Source organism: Nothobranchius furzeri, chromosome 3 (assembly GCF_043380555.1).
Source record: "Nothobranchius furzeri strain GRZ-AD chromosome 3, NfurGRZ-RIMD1, whole genome shotgun sequence".
NCBI lineage: Eukaryota > Metazoa > Chordata > Actinopteri > Cyprinodontiformes > Nothobranchiidae > Nothobranchius > Nothobranchius furzeri.
The window spans coordinates 60,510,320-60,530,633 of record NC_091743.1 but is presented as its reverse complement, the minus strand read 5'-3'; the positions used below and the strand labels follow the sequence as shown (position 1 = coordinate 60,530,633).

The 20,314-nt window shown below is 41.6% G+C and overlaps 1 protein-coding gene across 2 annotated transcripts in view; it reads left to right on the top strand.

Annotated features, from left to right (window-relative positions):
• Window positions 1–20,314, top strand: part of tox2 (TOX high mobility group box family member 2) — a 140,262-nt gene that overhangs the window by 65,758 nt on the left and 54,190 nt on the right. For both annotated transcript variants that reach the window (XM_015959198.3, XM_015959200.3), the window contains exon 3: window positions 7,177–7,236. In XM_015959198.3, the coding sequence (XP_015814684.3) occupies window positions 7,177–7,236 (60 nt within the window). The remainder of the gene's footprint in view (window positions 1–7,176; window positions 7,237–20,314) is intronic.

Here is a 20,314-nt window from a genome sequence, read left to right as displayed (position 1 = left end):
AGGAAATAAATCAGGAATTTTCAGCTTACATGTGATGATGTTAAAGATTGCCAGTTGTTCCAGTGATTGGGATGTAATAAAATTATGATAACATTATTTATATAAAGAACTATAATCAGTTTAAATATAAATTTCTCAATGCGTGTTTCAGAATGTGCATTATGCATTATGGCACATTTGAGTTCATGATAAAACTCTAAGGAGAAGGCCACTTCTGGTCTGATTTTTTTAAAGATCACCTGGTCTAGCTAGGTTACGGCTGAGAAAACATACCAATCATAAAATGTTTATTATTTCAGGCAAGAAAATGAAACATTTGCTTCCAGAATAGTCACTTGAGCTGTGAGACACAATAGTGGTTGTATCATGGTTTGGGGGAGTGTCATCTGAGCTCTACCAGCGACTACAACAGGTCTGTTTGCAGTGTGGATCCTGCTCACATTTCCATCTCAAGAATCAATATTTTGCTCAATAAAAAGAGGAAATTTCATAGAAAGGTTTATGTTATGCATTTTAATTGAATGCTTTTACTGAATTGATTATCACCTGTGTGATGTACACAAACATGCTTAATGTTTTGTCTAAAGCTCGGAGACACGAAACCCTCTGGAGCGCATAAGACTGTAGAAAAATATCTGCACATCCACATTGCAGTAAAGTTGACCCAGTTACTCTCAGCACCACCGTTTAGAGTATTTTTCTTAACTCTTTAATGTTTTGTGGTAGACATTCATTCAATACACGAGTAAGATTAGATGTAAGTGAAAATGGAAGTCTCAGTTTCAAGGCTATGGAAAAATATCTGATCTTGGTTTGTTCCAGTCAACTGTTCTACAACCTCAATGGCTGTGTGCACTTCCTGCATCAAACTGACACTGGTTTGGCTTAACGCAAACCCAAAGTTATTTATAGATTTTCTGCTATTTGATTGTGTCCCTTCTTTTCACTCCTACTGCTATGCAAACTGGTCTGGTGTCATGTGCGTCCACAGCAGAGACATTTCCTTTCTTTCTTAGACCTCAATCTATCTTAGAAAAAAGATCTCACCTTCGTTCATGATCAAAAGAGTCTCCTCTCCTCCATCTCTCTGTAGCTTTCCACCCCTCTCACCTTCACCCTCTCCTCCCTCACCACCCCTCACCTGCCTTTGTTTTCCTTTGCTCAGTTGTTTTGCTGTAGATTTGACCACTATGATTAATGACCTGAAAGCCACAGGAAAGCAAACACAGAGACACGACACGCTCGCCCTTCTTTTACAAGCCTTCCTTCTCTCTCATATGGCAACTGCTTGTATTTTCACGCTTAGTTATGAGTTGAGCTAAAAAACTTAAAATAAGAATCAGATTACGTGGGACAAACATTTTATACTTTCAGATTTTTCATCGTCGTCGTCTTCCTCCGCTTATCCGGGTCCGGGTCGCGGGGGCAGCATCCCAACTAGGGAGCTCCAGACCGTCCTCTCCCCGGCCACCTCCACCAGCTCCTCCGGCAGGACCCCAAGGCGTTCCTGGACCAGATTGGAGATGTAACCTCTCCAACGTGTCCTGGGTCGACCCGGGGACCTCCTGCTGGCAGGACATGCCCGAAACACCTCCCCAGGGAGGCGTCCAGAAGGCATCCTGACCAGATGCCCAAACCACCTCAAGTGGCTCCTTTCGATCTGGAGGAGCAGCGGTTCTACTCCGAGTCCCTCCCGAATGTCCGAGCTCCTCACCCTATCTCTAAGGCTGAGCCCGGCCACCCTACGGAGGAAACTCATTTCGGCCGCTTGTATCCGCGATATTGTTCTTTTGGTCATTACCCAAAGCTCATGACCATAGGTGAGGATTGGGACGTAGATCGACCGGTAAATCGAGAGCCTGGCTTTCTGGCTCAGCTCCCTCTTCACCACGACAGATCGGCTCAGCGTCCGCATCACTGCAGATGCTGAACCAATCCGCCTGTCGATCTCCCGATCCCTCCTACCCTCACTCGTGAACAAGACCCCAAGATACTTAAACTCCTCCGCTTGAGGTAGGACCTCTCCCCCGACCCGGAGTTGGCAAGCCACCCTTTTCCGGTCGGTGGAAGGAATACTTTGAGGAGCTCCTCAATCCCACCTATAGGCAGTCCGAGGAGGAACCAGAGCCAGGAGACCTGGAGATGGACTTTCCAATCTCTGGAGCAGAAGTTGCTGAGGTAGTCAAACAACTACACAGCGGAGGAGCACCGGGGGCGGATGAGGTTCATCCTGGGTATCTCAAGGCTATGGATGTTGTAGGGCTGTCATGGTTGACACGTCTCTACAACATTGCGTGGTCATCGGGGGCAGTTCCTGTGGAGTGGCAGACCGGGATGGTGGTCCCCATCTTTAAGAAGGGTGACCTAAGGGTGTGTTCCAACTATAGGGGAATTACACTCCTCAGCCTCCCTGGAAAGGTCTACTCCAAGGTACTGGAGAGGAGGGTCCGATCGATAGTTGAATCTCAGATTGAGGAGGAGCAATGCGGTTTTCGTCCTGGCCGTGGAACTGTGGACCAGCTCTATACCCTTGCAAGGCTGATGGAGGGGGCATGGGAGTGTGCCTAACCAATCCACATGTGTTTTGTGGATTTGGAGAAGGCTTATGACCGTGTCCCCAGGGGCACCCTGTGGGGGACGCTCCAGGAGTTTGTGGTGGGTGGCTTTCTGTTAAGGGCCATTCAGTCCTTTTACCAGAGGAGCGTGAGTTTGGTCCGCATAGCCGGTAGTAAGTCGGACCTGTTCCCGTTGAGGGTTGGACTCCGCCAGGGCTGCCCTTTGTCACCGGTTCTGTTCATTACCTTTATGGACAGAATTTCTAGGTGCAGCCGTGGTGTGGAGTGTGTCGAGTTTGGTGACAGGAGAATCTCGTCTCTGATTTTTGCGGATGATGTGGTCCTCCTAGCTTCATCCAGCTCTGACCTTCAGCTCTTGCTGGGTAGGTTCGCGGCCGAGTGTGAAGCGGCTGGGATGAGGATCAGCACCTCCAAATCTGAGACCATGGCTCTCTACCGGAAAAGGGTGACTTTCAGATTTTTGTTTTGTTTATTTTCATTTATGCATTTCTGATTACATTCATGATTTGTTTTTCCTTCTAAAAGTGGCAATGTGTGGTTTCCTGCCGCTAGGGGGCAGTGCATACACACATTTCAGCCCATATCGCCATGCGTTACGGTAAATGTTACCTGTGAAGCAGAAAGCATGCAACCTCAGCATGACTCCTTCGATCGTCCTTCAGTTAAATCCATCAAGAGAATGCAATGCCGATGATTTCCCTGCTTTCCACATCTGCTCGTGGTCGTACGTCTGCCGATGACCTCATCATACTACGGCAATACCACTCGGCCAAAATATGTTGGATCTCTTTTTTCATTCTGTTCTTTCACGTTGGCTTTGGAAATAGTTTTGCAGTTTTGTTATTAAATTCACATACGTAAATGTTTTCAAACAAGGTAATGTAAAGTCATATATAGCCGATCATCTAGTGTGATGTCATCAACAGGCGCACTACCACAGGCCGGCCGTAAGGAAACATGGCGTCTAATATGGTGTCCCCCAACGACACTAAAAAAGTTCAAGTTAAAGCCCCATTAGTTGTCACACACACTAATGTGTGAGCGAAATCTGTTCTCTGCATTTGACCCATCCCCTGGGGGAGCGGTGAGCTGCAGACTCCTGCTTTTCATCTGCTTTTGCCTTCCCAGTCCAACCCATTAAAGCTGAGTGTCAAGCAGAGAGGCATTGGGTCCCATTTTTAAAGTCTTCGGTATGACCCAACCAGACCTCAACCCTGATCTCCCAGTCCCTGGGCAGACACTCTACCACTAGGCCACTGAGAAGGTTTTTTATGGGAATGAGTCAAATAAATATGAAGCTGTAAGAGTATTGTTTTTGTTCTTGAACATAACCTCATTGAGATGGAAATGGTGATGACCTTCATTATAACACTGTAAGGGTGCTGGGGGACATTTTCTGGGCTCCCTTTGGGTGTGTCAGATGAGGGATTCTGGGGTTAGCCCCCTAGTTCCTCTGTAATTCAAACTACGGATATGAAATACAAGAGGAAGGAGACAAAGAATGAAGACGCTACATTTTCTCTTAAACTAAAAGTACAGAAAAGTTTAATGAACTAAAGCAACTCAGGTTGTAAGTTCAGTTAGGTGAATAAGTGACATCAAACTCTTCTAAATGAGTGCCTTTAAACTGGTTACGCACACACACACACACACACACACACACGCACACGCACACGCACACGCACGCACGCACGCACGCACGCACACACACACACACACACACACACACACACACACACACACACAAGGGTTCCTAAGACTCAAACAGAGTGCAGACAAGACTGTTTAAATAGAAAAAAAGAACATAGTACAGCTCTTTCATTTATCCTGTTACAAGTTCAAAATGTTTCTGTGTGATGATTTGCTCGCTATAAAACACACACCTGAGCCTAATCTTTGATTACTAAACTGTGTTCTCATAAGTATTCCTAAAAATCTGACTTTTTTGCCCCTTCTAAAACCAAAGACATCACTTTATTGATTGATAAATGTTTCAATGATGTTCTTTTTTAGGTGATAGAAAAAATGTATTTATTCCCAAAAATAAGTGAATCCATTACTTCTAAAGTCCTAATTGGATTAGAGTTAAAATTAGCACAAGGGCCAGCTGTATAAAGCTGCAATTTCCATGCAGAGATTTGCAACCTCAGTTCTTTTCTTGTGTTGTAGCTTTTCTACAGTACACTTAGCTCAACTGAACCGTTGTTAACCACAAAGAGCCAGGAAATAATTATTTTTACCTTTCCCCTCAATTTAGAAGCTGTTTGTTATTCTAGCCCGTCTGTCCTCAGTGACTCCCTCCCATTGTGCTGCAGAAGCTCTGCTGCAGACGGGATTGCTCCTTGACATTTTGTATAATTGTTTTGTACTTAGTTTGTTTTGCTCAGCGAGATCTGACTTGCAGGTGTCATAATAACCTGTTCTCAAGCACCAGCACATCTTACACTGTGTCATTAGGGCATCATTTAAATAAATTTCCCCCAAAACAATAGAAAAGGTCATTTTCAATGCAGATCACAGTGATTGTGTTATGTTATTAACCCTCTGGAGGCAGACGTTGCAGATTTGCAACAGTTAAAACCCAGCTACCTGGTTACTCCACGTACGTATTTCATGAGCATTTTTAAACTCAGAAGTACCCCTGAAAGGACTTAGTTGTTTGTCCTTTTATCAAAACTTATTTTGAGCCTAAGAGGGTTAACATTAGAATCAAGGAGAAATCATTTAAATAGAACATCCAACGGTGGGTGAATGATAATTTTGAGTTTGCAGATTTTTGAAGATAATTGTCTTCTTATTGTTGTGTTTTGCTACTGAAATTCTGTCAAGGAAACAAAAACTGCAAAGCAGCTTTCAAAAACAAAACTGTTGCATAAAAGTCACCAAACGTATTCCTATTGTACCTGAAAAATAAGGAAAACTGTTCATTTAGTTTTCATAGATATGCACAGTGTATTACATAGAATGAAAGATAATTGAAGAAATCTTAAACCAAGCTTGGAGCTTTCTGTAGTCATATATCCATCCCATAATTTCACTGTAAAGTAGCACCATTCCCACCAGCTCACGACAAATCATTGAGGTGTAATTTTTGTTTCTCATAGATGGCTGGAAGCTAACTGGATCACACTGAGAGACAAGGCAGGTCTCTCTCTCCCTCTCTCTCTCTCTCTCTCTCTCTCTCTCTCTCTCTCTCTCTCTCTCTTTCTCTCTCTCTGTGTGTGTGTGTGTGTGTGTGTGTGTGTGTGTGTTCCATGCTGTGGTCTCTGGCTGTGACCCCAGTGTTAATCACTCAGAAACAAACCACAGCCTCTATTACACTGCTGAAGCTGTTTTCTTCTCCTCTTCTTGTTTATTTCATTCATGCTCTCTGCTTTTACTCTATTCTCTGTTCGTTGGCCCTTCAATCCCTCCGTAACATCACTATCTTCTCCACTTGACCTCCCACTTAGACAAGATTGCTTCCTCGTTCACTGTTAAGGATGCACCTTGGTATTTTTCATCCTCCTGGCAAAACCTCAGACTCTCACCTTTCGTCTGGCCTTTGGCTCTGCTTTAGTCTTCCTAAGCTTGCTGTTTCTCTGCTACTGCAAGGCTACACTGTCATCATTCCTCTGCTAAAGTGTAAAAGAGCTAAAGGCTTTCCTCACCTCTTAGTCTGGTACATCATCATCTATTTTATCTTTTAATAGGATTTTTATTTTATTATTTTAATTTGGTGAATCTGAAGTAAAGTGAAGAATCAGAGGAAAATCCCATTTGCCCCCTCATGTCTTTAGAAGAAAAAATTACCTGAAAAATTTCTCAATATTTGTCTCTGATGGAAAGTAGGTCCCCGGAAATTCCTGTGGCTGTTCTAGTAAGCTGCATGGCACTGCAGATCGGTATCTGGGTCAGCATGCCTGCTGACCTTCCTGTCAAATGCCATTTAGTTATTTTACATAAGTGCACATCAGCATGCTAACCTGCTAATAGCAACAACGGAAACACAAAGTTAGCACAAGACTTTGGATGCAGCTTTTGCAGTTTTACACCATTTTTGGCATGAAAACATTTGTTAACTGCCTTATTTATTGTTGTTGTTGTTGTTGTTATAAGCTGAGAAAACAGAATTGATTAAATACTTGACCAGCTGACTACCGAGCATCCCCATCCTTGGTGCCGTGGCTCCAGGATGATTCACCACCAGTGGGTACAGATCTTCTCTACACCAGTGGCTGACCGAGTTTCTGCCTGACTAACTAAACTTCTCTTTGGAGTGAGTGTTGACTTCTCAGTGTTGTGATGATCACTCCACTGCGCCTTTGTCGCCTTGTGACACCCCAGGAATCACAGTAGTTAGGTGTGTGAACACATCCACACACACACATACACACACACACAAGCTGAGGCGAAGAGTGTGAGTTCCAGAGGCATCGACAGGGCCTAATTATACACGTCTCTAATGAACTGTAATTACTGCCATCCACCAGAGCATCGAGGTCTATAAGCCAAGGACCTGCAGTCATTAGGCTGCTGCGTTGCACTGTTTCTTTACCTCCACTGACTCAATGAAATTTATATTCTCCGTCTTCTTTTCTCTTCTCTCTCATTCTTTCAGTTTGATGGTGACAACATGTACATGAATGAAAACAACCACGAGTTTCTCCCACCAAACCAGGTGAGTTCAGATTGCTTTTTGCTTTGCTTTGTGATTGCTGTCTGAATTTTAATAGGGTGTTATTACAAATGACCTAATTATGTGTCCAGACTGGAATCCAACAGCAAGCCAAAGTGCATTAATAAAGAAAAACAGGTTACAATTTGAGATATTTAAAGGGACATGTTGTGCTAAACTCATCTTTTGCATCCTTTTGTGCTACCAGGTGGCTCTCCTATTTCTTCTATAACAGTCCAAATCATGTTTGGTTTTAACAAATTGTGTCTCAAACAAGCCATTTCAAACAGTCCCCATCTGTGATGTCACAAACAGGGAGATAAAGAGAAAGAAAGAGACAGCTGCTGCTGGAAGTGCAGTGGCTCTACTCTGAGCCCCTCCCAGATATCAGAGCTTTTCAGCTTATAGCAGCCTGAACAAGGGGTGGGATGATGTGGACAGCTCCAGCTTGTTCTCTTGTGACAGAGCCATGAAACAACTCATTCTGGAAGGTACTAAAAATATCAAGAATAAAACCGCTGAGATCACTTTATGTGAGAAGGATTTAGTCTAAAATGTCTCTTTAATTGAGAATACTTTCCATACTTAATTATTCTTTAAACTGCCAAAGCTGTATTTTATTTATTTTGCTTCATAAACCTGTAATCCATCAAATATATCAACAAAACAATCCAAAGAAAACAAAATCTTCTACACTTTACCAGTAAGCTAATTCTGTTAAAAAACTCTAATTCTCCTGATTACTCTACGGCGCTTTTAGTTTGGGACAAGCCAACTTGGAAAATTTTTTGGACTCAATGAAAAGGATTTTTAAAGACGGGAGGGGGTTACAGTGCATGTCATCCCTGCCAGAAATACTGTAGCACAGCTGCTTGGGAACAACCGGGAGACCATATGGTTATGTTTGGGCAGAGGGATTTGAGGAGTTTGGGAATAAGTCCATCTGACACGTGCCGACATGCTGGGAATTTGTTCCCGTCAATTGCAATTATTAAAACCAAAGTCTTAGAGGAATCGTCTGTTTCTTTAGCACTTTTTATACGTTTCTGAATATCTTAGGTTGTTTTAAATATGTCTCACTGCCCAGACTGAGACAGAGAGCTGCTTAATTCTCCTTTTCTAAAAGATTACTTGTATTTATTTTACAGTGACAACAACAAAAACAGAGAAGATAAAGAAGATGTTGGACTGTCTATAAAACCCCAAAAGACAAATATTTGCCAGTCGTTTGACTTCAGCACCTGTTGCATCACTGGAGTGTTATTCACTGACAAAGTCAAACTGTCGGTCAGTGTTAGAAGGTGTACAAATTGCAGATTTATAAGGATTAGCAAGTGAGTGAACATAAAAACGAATGAGAAACGTAAAAGGGAATGTTGGGGAGAGAGAAAAACAAAAATAGCATCAAGAATTTTGATGGAATCAGGAAACGGTTTTGCTTTGCTCTGTGTTATACTTTGTTTACTCAAGATTCCCTCATATTTGACATGTGCCTCGTTCTGTTCTCTGCTTCACCAGATTCAGACTCTCCTCTCTGACAGCTAGAATCAGGGAAGCCTTTGGGGTGGACACACACACACACACACACACACACACACACACACACACACACACTAAAAACAAAATACAGAGATACAAAACTCATGGATCACCCTTACTTTGTTTTAATCACACTAAATGATTTCTACCAAAAATCTAATTTTATTAACAAAAACGATTAAATTGTGTCTGCAATGAAAACCAAAGTATGGTCCAGCATGACATATTTCTATGACATCTGTGTGAATAGCTGCACATTAAACTGCTGTTGTCATATATTATAGCTGATAGCACTGAGCCACAGAAGGAGAGGCTGCACACCGTGACAAATGAGATGGAAATAAGATAAATGTGTTTTACTCACACAGTGGCTTTGACTAAAGAATCCATCCCAAAAATAAAAAAATAACAAAATGAATGTGGTCAGCTCAGATATTTTCATTCAGCTGGTAAATTATTCATGACAACCCCGTTTAAACCAGAACTCCCTTATAGGCTGAGCTTTTTTTTTTTTGGAAACTTCAAAATATTTTGCCTAAATCCTCATTTCTGTTTGTTTCTTTGTAGTTTGGAAATTTGTTTAGAATTATTTTATGGAACAAAACATTTTGGCAGCTATGATCTATGTGCACAGGTCCACTTTTACAGCCTGTAGCTCATATATTTGCAATCTGTTTCACTGGTTTAGACGTTTTCCAAAATGAAGTTAAAAACACATTAAGGAAGGATAAATCCGTTTATGTGTTTATATTTTTTGGCAAATTTTGATTTGGAATGGACTTTTGGTTTAAGTAACAGAGATATAATAGCTGCGAGGCAGCGTTTTTTATAAATCTATTTATTTCTGTAAAAAAGTGTCATTCCGCATGCACAGTAGCCACATTATTCTCAATATATTTCACTTTGAACAATATCACACTGCCTTAAGCTGACTTTTCTCTGCTCACTACATTATTATCTCACTTTACTTATCTATGTTTTTTGCCGTTCTCCGACTCCCCCTCTTTGGCTCATTCTCTCGCCGTATCTTTAGTTCTCTTTTTTTTCATTTCTGTTGCATTTAAATGCATTTGGGTCAGCGGTTCTGCTTCGACTCTTTGTAAAAGCACTCTGCTGTCTTTCACTTCAGATTCTCCACGTAATTGTTCCATTTAATGTTGCTCACCTGTAAAAGTACATTTTTATATACACAAAGTACTTTGGGATATATAGGTCATAAGCATGGCCCTGTTGCATAAATTGGCCCAAGTAACCACATGAAGTAGCACTTTGATGGGTATGGAGTGATGAGTAACATGGAAACGGGGTCAGTGCCATTGTCATGTCGATGTTCCCATGAGCATCGTTTTCTGACTCTGTAGTTCTCTGTATTGTTTCTGCTCCCCTCCCACTCTTCCTATTAGGGTGACAAAGTGATAGCGATTCGATGACGGGGGGCGAGGACCCTGGTCTTGGCATCAAGGACCTCTTTGTCTGCCCCCTTTGGCCACTAACATGCCGCAGAAACATTGTGGAATGAAAAAAAAAACACAATGATGAGTTCTAGAGGTGATTTCATCTGATCTGATGAAACTGCCACAAAAGAAAATGGAGCAGCTTCAGGATTTCTTTTTACTTTATTTTTTTGAATTTCACGTCTTGTAGACCTTCGCCTAAAGTTAGATTCCTCTAAAGAGAATAGTGCGTAGCGACACGATCAAAGTTAATACACTGTGGTAATGCCGTCTCATACCGCCACGGCAAGGTAAAAGAGTCGGTGTACTTCATCAGCACTTTACCTCGACAATGCTCTCTTTTGATCTCGTTCTACCTGACTTATGAATTAATTTAGCAGAACTGCTGTTTGAGAGAAATGTGTCATCGGGGGAAAAAAATGGAAAAAAAGAACAGGAGGAGGAAACAGATAGGGGGAAGGGTAGAGATGGAGAACTGCACAGGGGAATAATTCGACTAATGGAGTGACTGTTTGGATATTCAGCAGAAGAAGGAATGGAGATTATGATCATGCAATTAGCGTAACAAGGTTTTATTGATTGGCTGCTGCTTAGTGTCTTTGCTGCCAAGACACTGCATGTGGTTTTAACATGAACGGTGTGTGTGTGTGTGTGTGTGTGTGTGTGTGTGTGTGTGTGTGTGTGCGTGCGTGCGTGTGTGTGTGTGTGTAGCTAAACTACAGCCCATCTATTACAACACTTCCAGAGCTGAATCCAGCTCCACAGGTACATCGAGATGAGCAGAAATATTTTTGGATTTAAAAGGATGTAAAAGGGTTTGCTTGAATGATGATTAACAGTTGACTGGATTTGCATGAATTTTTTTTTACTAATTTTTATGATAAAGAGCAGATATACTGAGAAACCCCTTTTTTCTTTTCTTGTCATTTTTGAAATACGATCGGTCACTCTGAGTGAGCTGAACATGAAAATAGTCCTCTTTCCCTGTTTACTGCGCTAGCCGCAGAAATAAATTTAACAGGCAAACTCTCGAATTATAAAAGTCAGTCAGATCTACATCACACTGTAAACAAGCCTTCATGGACTCACCCATCTTGACTCATAACGGGGAACGCTGTATTGACTCACGCAGCTAGGAAAGAGCAGAGCCCCTCTCGACTAGTGGAAGCTAACCGTTAGCATTAGCAACTCCACATTACGGCAGAACTCCTTCAGGCTTGGGTTATTTGTGGAGATAAAGCAATAAACATTGCAGAGCGAATGGAGCCAGTGGAAGAGTTGTGTTGCTGTTAGCCAATCAGAGGCAAGCTGTACAAACATCATGAATAAGACTCCAAATCCTGCTGTTTTCTGGCTCCAGCTAACTTCTACTTCCTGAAGCAGGAGGGCCAGAGCTTTTATCTCACAGAAAATGACTCACAAGGCATTCATTTACGCTAATTGATAAAGAATAAGGCATCTATTTTTGCTATTTCAAAATTTGTCTCCCTGTTTAACATGTTTTCAAAAAATGATAGCCTCCTCGCTTGACACTCAGCTTTAAGGGGTTGGATTGGGGGGTTAAACCACCAAATGGTTCCGGAGCGTGGTCGTGTTTTCAGGTCACCACTCCCCGAGGGGTTAGGTCAAATGTGGAGAACAAAATTTCACACCAGTGAAAAATAGTGGGACTTTAACTTCAACTGCTTCTTGTCGTTTTTGTGAGTCAAATTTGGCAGCAACCCCCCCCCCAGAAACACACTGACGGCGATCAATGAAAAATTTCTACTTTAAATACGGAGACAAACAAATGAGATTATAATTAGATTTACAACACAAGTTGACAGACTGAGCTAATAACATGAACGCTCCTGCTAACAGATATGTCACATTGTCGTCGTGGCCCAGCTTCCAGAAACTGTGGTTTTCTGAATGCCATTAAGCTCCCCCGTTGTCCCTCGTCCCCCACAGGCTTCTGATGAGCTATTGTCGAACACAATTCTGTAGTCTAAATGTTTAACCTTTGACAAATCTATCACCTCTTCCTTCTGTGCTCTGAATTAAATACTCATTCCACCTTTCCAGCTTGGATGAGGGATTTTCTTGTTTGGCTGCAGCCCAGAACTCAGCCAACATGTCTGGAGTCTGGGCGAAGCCTGGTTGGTCAGGCTCAGTCATGTGTGACTGACAGGAAGTCTGCTGATTTGGGGAGACAGTATCTGCGGATCGTTGCGCTGATTAAAGCCTGACGGCGGTATTTTGTAAACTCCCGCCAACCGGGGACCCAGCACTCACGCCGCAGCCCTGCTGGTCTGAATTACAGCTTTGCCACATTAGTCTGATTTACAGCTTCCTCGTGCTGGCCTCCTTCTCCTCTATACCTCCACCTGCACTTGGAGCCTTAAACTCACCAGTCAGTAAGGTTATTCACCTATCTATGCTCCTCTTTCCTCTGACCTTTCCTTTATTTCCAAACTTCCTCCTCACCCATGTTCTCCTGTAACCTCTGGCAACATCCCTGTACCCTCCCTCCTCCCCTCCCATTTTTTTCACTGACTGACTACATCTTTGTGAAAATGAAAACAAAGAGCAGCCTGCCAAAATATTTCTATAGCCGTTCGCTGACGAAGCAGGGAGCGGAGACAAAGCAAAAAGATGTGCAGGCATATTTGTCGCAGCGGCAGAAAGATGGAAAGCTCTCTCTCTCTCTCTCTCTCTCTTTTCTACAGTCTCCTCGTGCCACGTTTTAAACCCTGCAGTTTGGAAAACTCCTCTTACATGGCAGAATGTATAAATCCACAGCTGTATATTTGTGCAAGGCCCCAGCTTCACCATGCTGCCCCATCCTCCAATCCTCGTTACCCTTGGCGAGCCTGTGAAACTAATAGCAACCTTATTGTGTTTGTGCAAACCTTTTGACCTGCTGCATAAAAGATCTAAGACCAAGCACTCACTCTTGCACTAATGACTATTTGTTTTCTAAAATAACAAATGTACTCATTTTCTTGAACTTTTTTAAGTTGACCTTGAATTGCTGTTTTTCTAACAGCAGTGGAGAAAAATAAATCAAGAAAAGATAATCTATGGGCTTGTAGGGAATAAAAGACGCGTTGCGTTCAGCCTCGGTTTGTTAGCACAACACTTGCTCAGTTTTTAATGCAGCAATATCAAGGTGTGAAAAAATGCCCAGAGCTGGCGATTCATGCAGACTTCTTTCTTCAGTTGAGATAAAGATAAAAATGAAGTAAAAATCGTTCTTTTTATGATCCACTTAAACAGCACGGAGCAGAGGTGTGAGTACAAAGCCCAGGGCCAACGGCTTTTACTGTTTTACATTCACATGTATTTATGGGTTGTTTTTAAATCACGCCACCCTGTTTTAGACAAACATAGGTTACCTCAAAGGAACTGCATTTTATCACTTCAGGATGAATTCTGCCCCATTTGTTGGCCTGCAGCTTAGTGAGGTGGCCCACATTGGCATGCTTGCTTGGAACAAATGCTTTGCGAGTGTACATTTTTTTATGATAAATTATAAATGACCTGCACTTGTATAGCACCTTTCTGAGTCAGAGGACTCCAATGTGCTTTACACTACAATAAATCATGCACACCCCGGTGGTGATGAGCTACACGGTAGCCACAGCTGCTGAACACAGGCGCCACCGGTCCCGCTAACCACCACTAGCAGCCAAGGAGGTTGACTTTAAATGAGCAATAAAAACAATTATATGGTTTCTGACACAATTTTCTACAGCTGAGGTAGCAATTTCTTGCCTGCACAATGCATTCTGGGTCAACAGTGTCATGCGGTTGCCCTCAACTGAATTTTTTTTTCTCTAGAAGTAGAGATAATATTAATATAATACCACAGTGACCTGCTTTTGGTTGGGGCTTTTTCATTCTGAAAGCAACAAGGAAAATAACTTTTTTTTCTGGCAATTACCGACTAACTCAGTGCCATTTGTTTTAAAATGATAAACATGGTGCCCATGTTTTCTTCACACATTAAAATGAAGCATTCTTAAAAGTGACAGAAATCCGCACAAGAAAAACAAAAGAACCAGGAGATTATGTCCTATTAAAAAGAAGGCCAGCGTTGATCTAATAAGCCTCATAAGAGATGTCAGCTAACATTTATTATGAGGGCGTCTAGTCTGGCTTGGGCTTATGGGAAAAACTGAAAACCAAAGTTGATTTTTCCAGATTTTCATGAACTATTTGAATACAAAACGATTACAAACGGTCCAGAAATGTTGTTTCAGGTTGAATTTAACAGCTCAGTGTTTCTCCAACGGACACTTTTCTGATGCGTAAGCTGCAGCACGGAGCTGCTGGGAGACAGGGAGGCTCATTGACACTCAAGAGCTGTCTCCTCCACTCAGAACCAACCTCTTAATAACAATGGCACCAAGAGCACCAGGGTCCAGATGTTAGTCTCCTGCCTCAGCCAGCTGTGCCAGCCTCCGATACACAGCCTCAATGACTCAGAAACAAGCTCACAAGACGTGTTGACATCACAGAGACACATGGACACAGAGAAGACAAGTCTTTTATAGGACAAAAAACAGCTGACACTAGAAACATGTCCTCTGCTCAAGCTAAATGACCAACGAACGCATAAATACATGTACAGTATCTATTCACTTTCATCTTTTTGAGTTGGCAGAGGAGTTGTTTGAGGGTGACAGGATCCTAACAATTCCCAGAATAATGCACATTTGTTGGGCTGACTGCACCATCAGCACCCCCTTTGTTATTTTCTATGGAATTACAGATCCACCACCCCTTTCATTCTTCTCTTTTTGTCCATTTTCTTATAACATTAATTGGTTTTGTCATTCATAAACAGAAGGACAATTGTCCACATGCCAGTGATAAATCTTGACAGTAGGTTTATGGACAGAAGAGAACAGTAAATTGAGAATAAAGGAAAAAATTAAACAATAAAAAAGCGATGCTAGCTGCTGTTTGTTGGCCGTGTTGAATCTCTGGGCTGTGTGGTCATAAATCAACAATAACATGTTCCTGTTGTTTAGCATTGCAGAGCAGGCAGCGTTGTACCGATGAGCAAAGGCTCAGCAGACCTGGCTGCTCCCAACAGAAGGAGACAGAGGAGAAATAATCCTCCTCTTTCTGCCAGAGCAACATTATAATTGTAGACTCACCCTGTCAGGCAATAAGTTTGATTATGGTCCTCATTTGAAATGTTGGAATCACCCCCCCCCCCCCCCCTCCTTATTTTCTGCTTCCTTCCTCTCCTCTCCACCCCTCCCCCACCACCTCCAGCGGTAGCAGCATCACAATGACTCGAGAAGACTATAGGGAAACCCGAGCTATCACGTGCACCCATGGTTTGTTTTCCAGCTGCATTACTGGAGATCTACATGTCCTTACTACCACAACAAACCTGAACTTGATCTGTTGACACAACACCTGAGTGAATGCCGAGTCCGAATTATTGAAAATAAATCCATTAAACCGATGTCTAAACCTATCTATGGCCTCCTTCTCCATTTAGTTTTATTGGATCAGAAAGAGTGAGAAGAAGAACTGGGGAGTTAGTTGCAAAATGGAGTGATTCGCCATCACATTTTGGGCTAATTACGACACCGTAACCCCATCTTCACAGGATACGTAAGTGGCGCGCGGCATTATAGACGTGTTTCCATGGAGAGCGTTTCAAAGTGGTGTTAATTTTTGACAAGACAATTTAAATTTTGTTTTAGTCTCATTTTTTTGGCTAAAATTCTTTTTAAGTTTGGTCGAGATTTAGTCATCCAGTATGTTTTAATTTTAATCTCAATCAACCAAAATGGATGTATTTTTTCTGATGCAGAAATTTTCAACTCCTTCTAAGGAAATGTTAATTACACCTATTTGAAACAAGCAATGTGGAATATTCACATTTCACACTTTATTAATTAATAAAGTAAACAAATCTGTATAATTTGCAGAGACATTTGTAAACATGACAGGAAATGACATCATACCAATAAAATGTGTTACTCTAATAATGCATGGAGGTAAATAAAAGGTAACAATTTTTTTCAGGTACATTTATTTATTTACCAAGGTGGGCTGCCTTGACCTTTTTCTTGGCCGCTTTACCGTTTTTTTCCTCACAAAAACACCACTAGAAGACCGAACGCTGACTATATTAGCTGTATCAGCTCCATGAAACGATTAAACAACCAAATGCGCGCTCAGTGAGTTCATTTCGGCTGCAGCAAATAACCCACTCCCCGTGCCTTCACAACGCCCGATCTGTACTCGTTGAGCAAATACTTTTCAGATTGTCACATGTGATGCTTTTCCCCCCAGCCGTGGAAAGTTTCTTCTTTTAGACATAAATTGTTGAACTTGGGGCTTGTTCAAACAGTGGCTGGCTTCGGCTCTTTTGGCCATTCTTCCCATCTTTCCCATTTTCTGACTGGACTTTCGTTGCAGTCAATTTTTGTTGTTGTTTTACTCAGCAATGAAAATGTCGATAACATTGGTCCTAATTTAGTTTTGATAGAAGGTTTTTTTTGTTTCTGTTTTGTTTTCATCTTCAAAAATTTATTTGTCACGAAAAAAAAGGAAAATGCTTCATCAACTAAATTTACACAGTTTCAGAAGTGAAGCTGCAGCAAATGTGCAGCTGGTCCTGTGAGGTCACAAAATGACCAGAGAATAGCTAGACCACGTGTGAACATAACATAACAAGCAAGGAGAGAGTCTGTGGCTTATTTTCAGTTCTGTTTACCTTGGCTATGAAGGTTTAACAGGTAATAACATACTTTTGCAATTTTCCAGATGTTTCACACTGCTTTCGTTTTGACTTCCTGTCCGGCCCGATCTGAGCTTGATGCGTTCTGGAAGCATAGCACCTAAAGAATAGACTCGTAGCATAAGAGGTGTGTCCCTATGCTTCTGGGAAGCTTCCAAGATACACCCATCCACTATGATGGCACCCAACAGGATACCATCTCCAAATCATGTGATCTGTAACAAAAACTGAGATGAAGATGATCACTCATGCTTTTATCTCATCTTCTTCAAAAATAATTTGATTGTCTCATTCCAAAAAAGTAATGATGAATTCATTCAAGCAAGTTCAATCAATCAATCAATCAATCAATCAATCAGTCAATTGACCATCCAACCAACCAAGTTTATTTATAAAGCGCTTTCCAAAGCCTGAAGAGGTGACCAATGGGCTTTACATAACAAATACAGATAAAAATCCATAATATAATATCAACCAAGTTAGCAATGAGAACATGTCTGAAAACATTAAGGCCAAAAAAGAATAAAAGGATGAGGCTGCAACTGCAAATGCAATGAAAACGCATCAACTCATCAAAACTAGATGATAACAAGGTTAGTCTTATGTCAACTGGTTTCACTAATATACCAACTTATAACAATGTAATATTAATAAAGTAAATTCAACTTTTCATTTCTTAGAGTGCAGTCCGATCAGAACACTGTTGCAAGATTTAACAACAACACAAACTACACCTGTACTCATTTCTTTATCCAGCTTACTGTTCATTTTAGAGCTTGCTTTAAAATTTCAGCCCAACACCGTCCAGCTTCAGCGTACATCTCTGACCTTTCACAGCTCCACATCTCTTCTCCCGGTGTGAGAACATGTGGCCAAAGACGGTCAGTAATGCCATAGACTCGTTTTAAGACAGACCTTTAACAGGCGTGGACCAAAGGTTCTGGCCTTCCAGTTCATACGCGCTTGCCTCTTTAAAAGCAGCTAAAAACCTAATTATTTAGGTGAGCTTGAATTTGGTAAAGGCTTCCTTGTCTTATATTTATGTTTGAATTAATTTGTTTTTTTTTTTTTACCTGTGCTCTTAAGCTTTCAGGTGCATTTATCTCAGTTCTGACTCTTCTGGTTTTTATTTCTTAAAAGTCAAACATACAATAACATTTAACTTACTTTTAATAATATTTCAGACTGTTGCAGTTTGCTGAAGATGACATCACATGTTTCTTGTGACCCAGCCATGTTCGAATCATCTCACAAACCTAAGTGAAAATCCAGAATGGTTCCAAAGGACAATTAGTATGTTTTCCTGCAATTTAGATTTACTAATAATCACAAACAGATACTGGATTTAAATTAATATTTTAATTTGTCAGAGATTTGTATCTATTACTTAAATTTAATAGCAAGTGTAATCTCATAAAAATGGCCACAACTGTGTGGCAGCTTATTGGAGGCACTAACGACAAGAGAAGAACCAGAGACTACAACAGGACACGTGACTTGTTCATAGAATTAAACTGTGGGGAAAAATAAAACATGACAAAGAGGAGCCGGTTACTCACAAAAGGTAATCTCTGTGCACTTTCATCAGTTTGCAGATTTAAAAGAGAATGCCAGACAGAAAAAGGGGTAAAAGAGAGGTTGTGTTTATTATTTGATAAAGCCTCTCTTATAACCTCAGCATGTTGTGCAGCAGCTTTGGCTCTTCGTCAACTCTGCAGTGTGCCACTTCAAATTAGTCGCTTGTGGAGAGGGCCTGCCCCGTCTTTGCAAAATGCATTAGTACACCACTCAGAGCCTCATACAGCCCAGGGTTAAACACAAATTATATCATTTCTGTCATCCAATCAAGTCACTGACCCTTAGACCTGTGAGATGAGTCAAAAGCATAATGAAATATGACATGGCACAAAAACTCTGATTGTAATCTTTTCTGACACACGATCAGATGAAGATGACCTCCTGACCCCGTACGGAGACTGGGAACAGGATACACAAGGAAGAAGAAGGGAAGGAAACATAAAAGAAAAGAAAAGGCACATGCAATTAGAAAGGCTGGTTCTAGTCAATGGGAGGTTAGTTAGTAATCAGCTGAGTATCGAGGGTGAATAGGGCCATTTGTAGCTTTGGACAGCAATTATACTCTTCATTTCCTCCATATTTTCTCTCCCACTGGGCCTTACTGCCTAGAAAGAGTTCCTCCTGGCTCCCAGCCCCTTTCCCTCACTCCTGATGAACTTTACCACCCAATCACAGAACAAAAACTCCTCCAGCACTCCTTTATTGATAAGAATCTAATAGTTGCAAATAAATGACAAAATCTGACTGTGTGAATGTGACAACCGAAGGATGGTTGAGAAAGGAGTAATCGGGGTCAGGGTGGATGCTGAGCAGTGACCAGAACTGTTTTGGGTTAGGAAGGGACAGAGCTGATGGCGGGCCAGCCAAGAGATGAAGAGAAGAAGTAGAGGTGTAGGGTGACTGTAACCGGATCCTCTGCCCCCCCTCCTGTTCTTTGAGCTCTGACAGCGAAGGCTCTGTGGTGTGTTGATACCCTCTGACATGATATCGTAGCAGAGGAACTGCTATGGCTTTAATTAAGCCCGAGATGATGGAAAGAAGAGATGGACAGATAAAGAAAAGGTGAAAAAGAGAAACAAAAACAGCTAGCAAAGAGCCCATGCTGTTTAGATTAGGCGTCTGAAAGTAAGCAATCTTTGGAGTCAGATGAGAATTTTTGGCTTTGCAACGGTACAACAAACGGATGTTTCTGGGCACTCTAGTAATCTAATCATTCACAAATGCAAATGTATAGCTGTATAAAGCTGTGACAAAACAAAAGATAGGTGATGCACTTAAATGTGTTTATGTAGTTTTTTTTTTCGAACTGTAGTGCGCAAAAGGGAGTGACAGTAGGGCCTGAGTGCCAGTGCAGAGGGCTGCAGGAAGGTGTTGGAACGAGGAGCGTCAAAGGCGATGGAAGCAGTGGTGTTGTGCAGGAGACTTTAAGCATAAATCACCTATATTGTAACAAAGCACTCCAATAGGCAGATAAGTGCATATTAACGGTGAGACAGATATGTCGTCTTCTGCCTTCAAGCTGTTTGTTCCACGAAAGAAACGTTGAGTTGGTCGGACCCCAAACTCTTAGTCTGTGTAGAACAAGGAGCTGAATGCACAGATTTTAAACTCGTATTGTGCCATCCGTGTCTCACTCTATTAAATCCTCAGTTTGTGTCTCGTCAGTGAAAATATTATGTGGGAGAAACCAACAAGCAGACTTATTGTAACCTAATTGTTGCCAAACTCTTCTTGTTTAATCTGGAGGGAAAAACAGAGA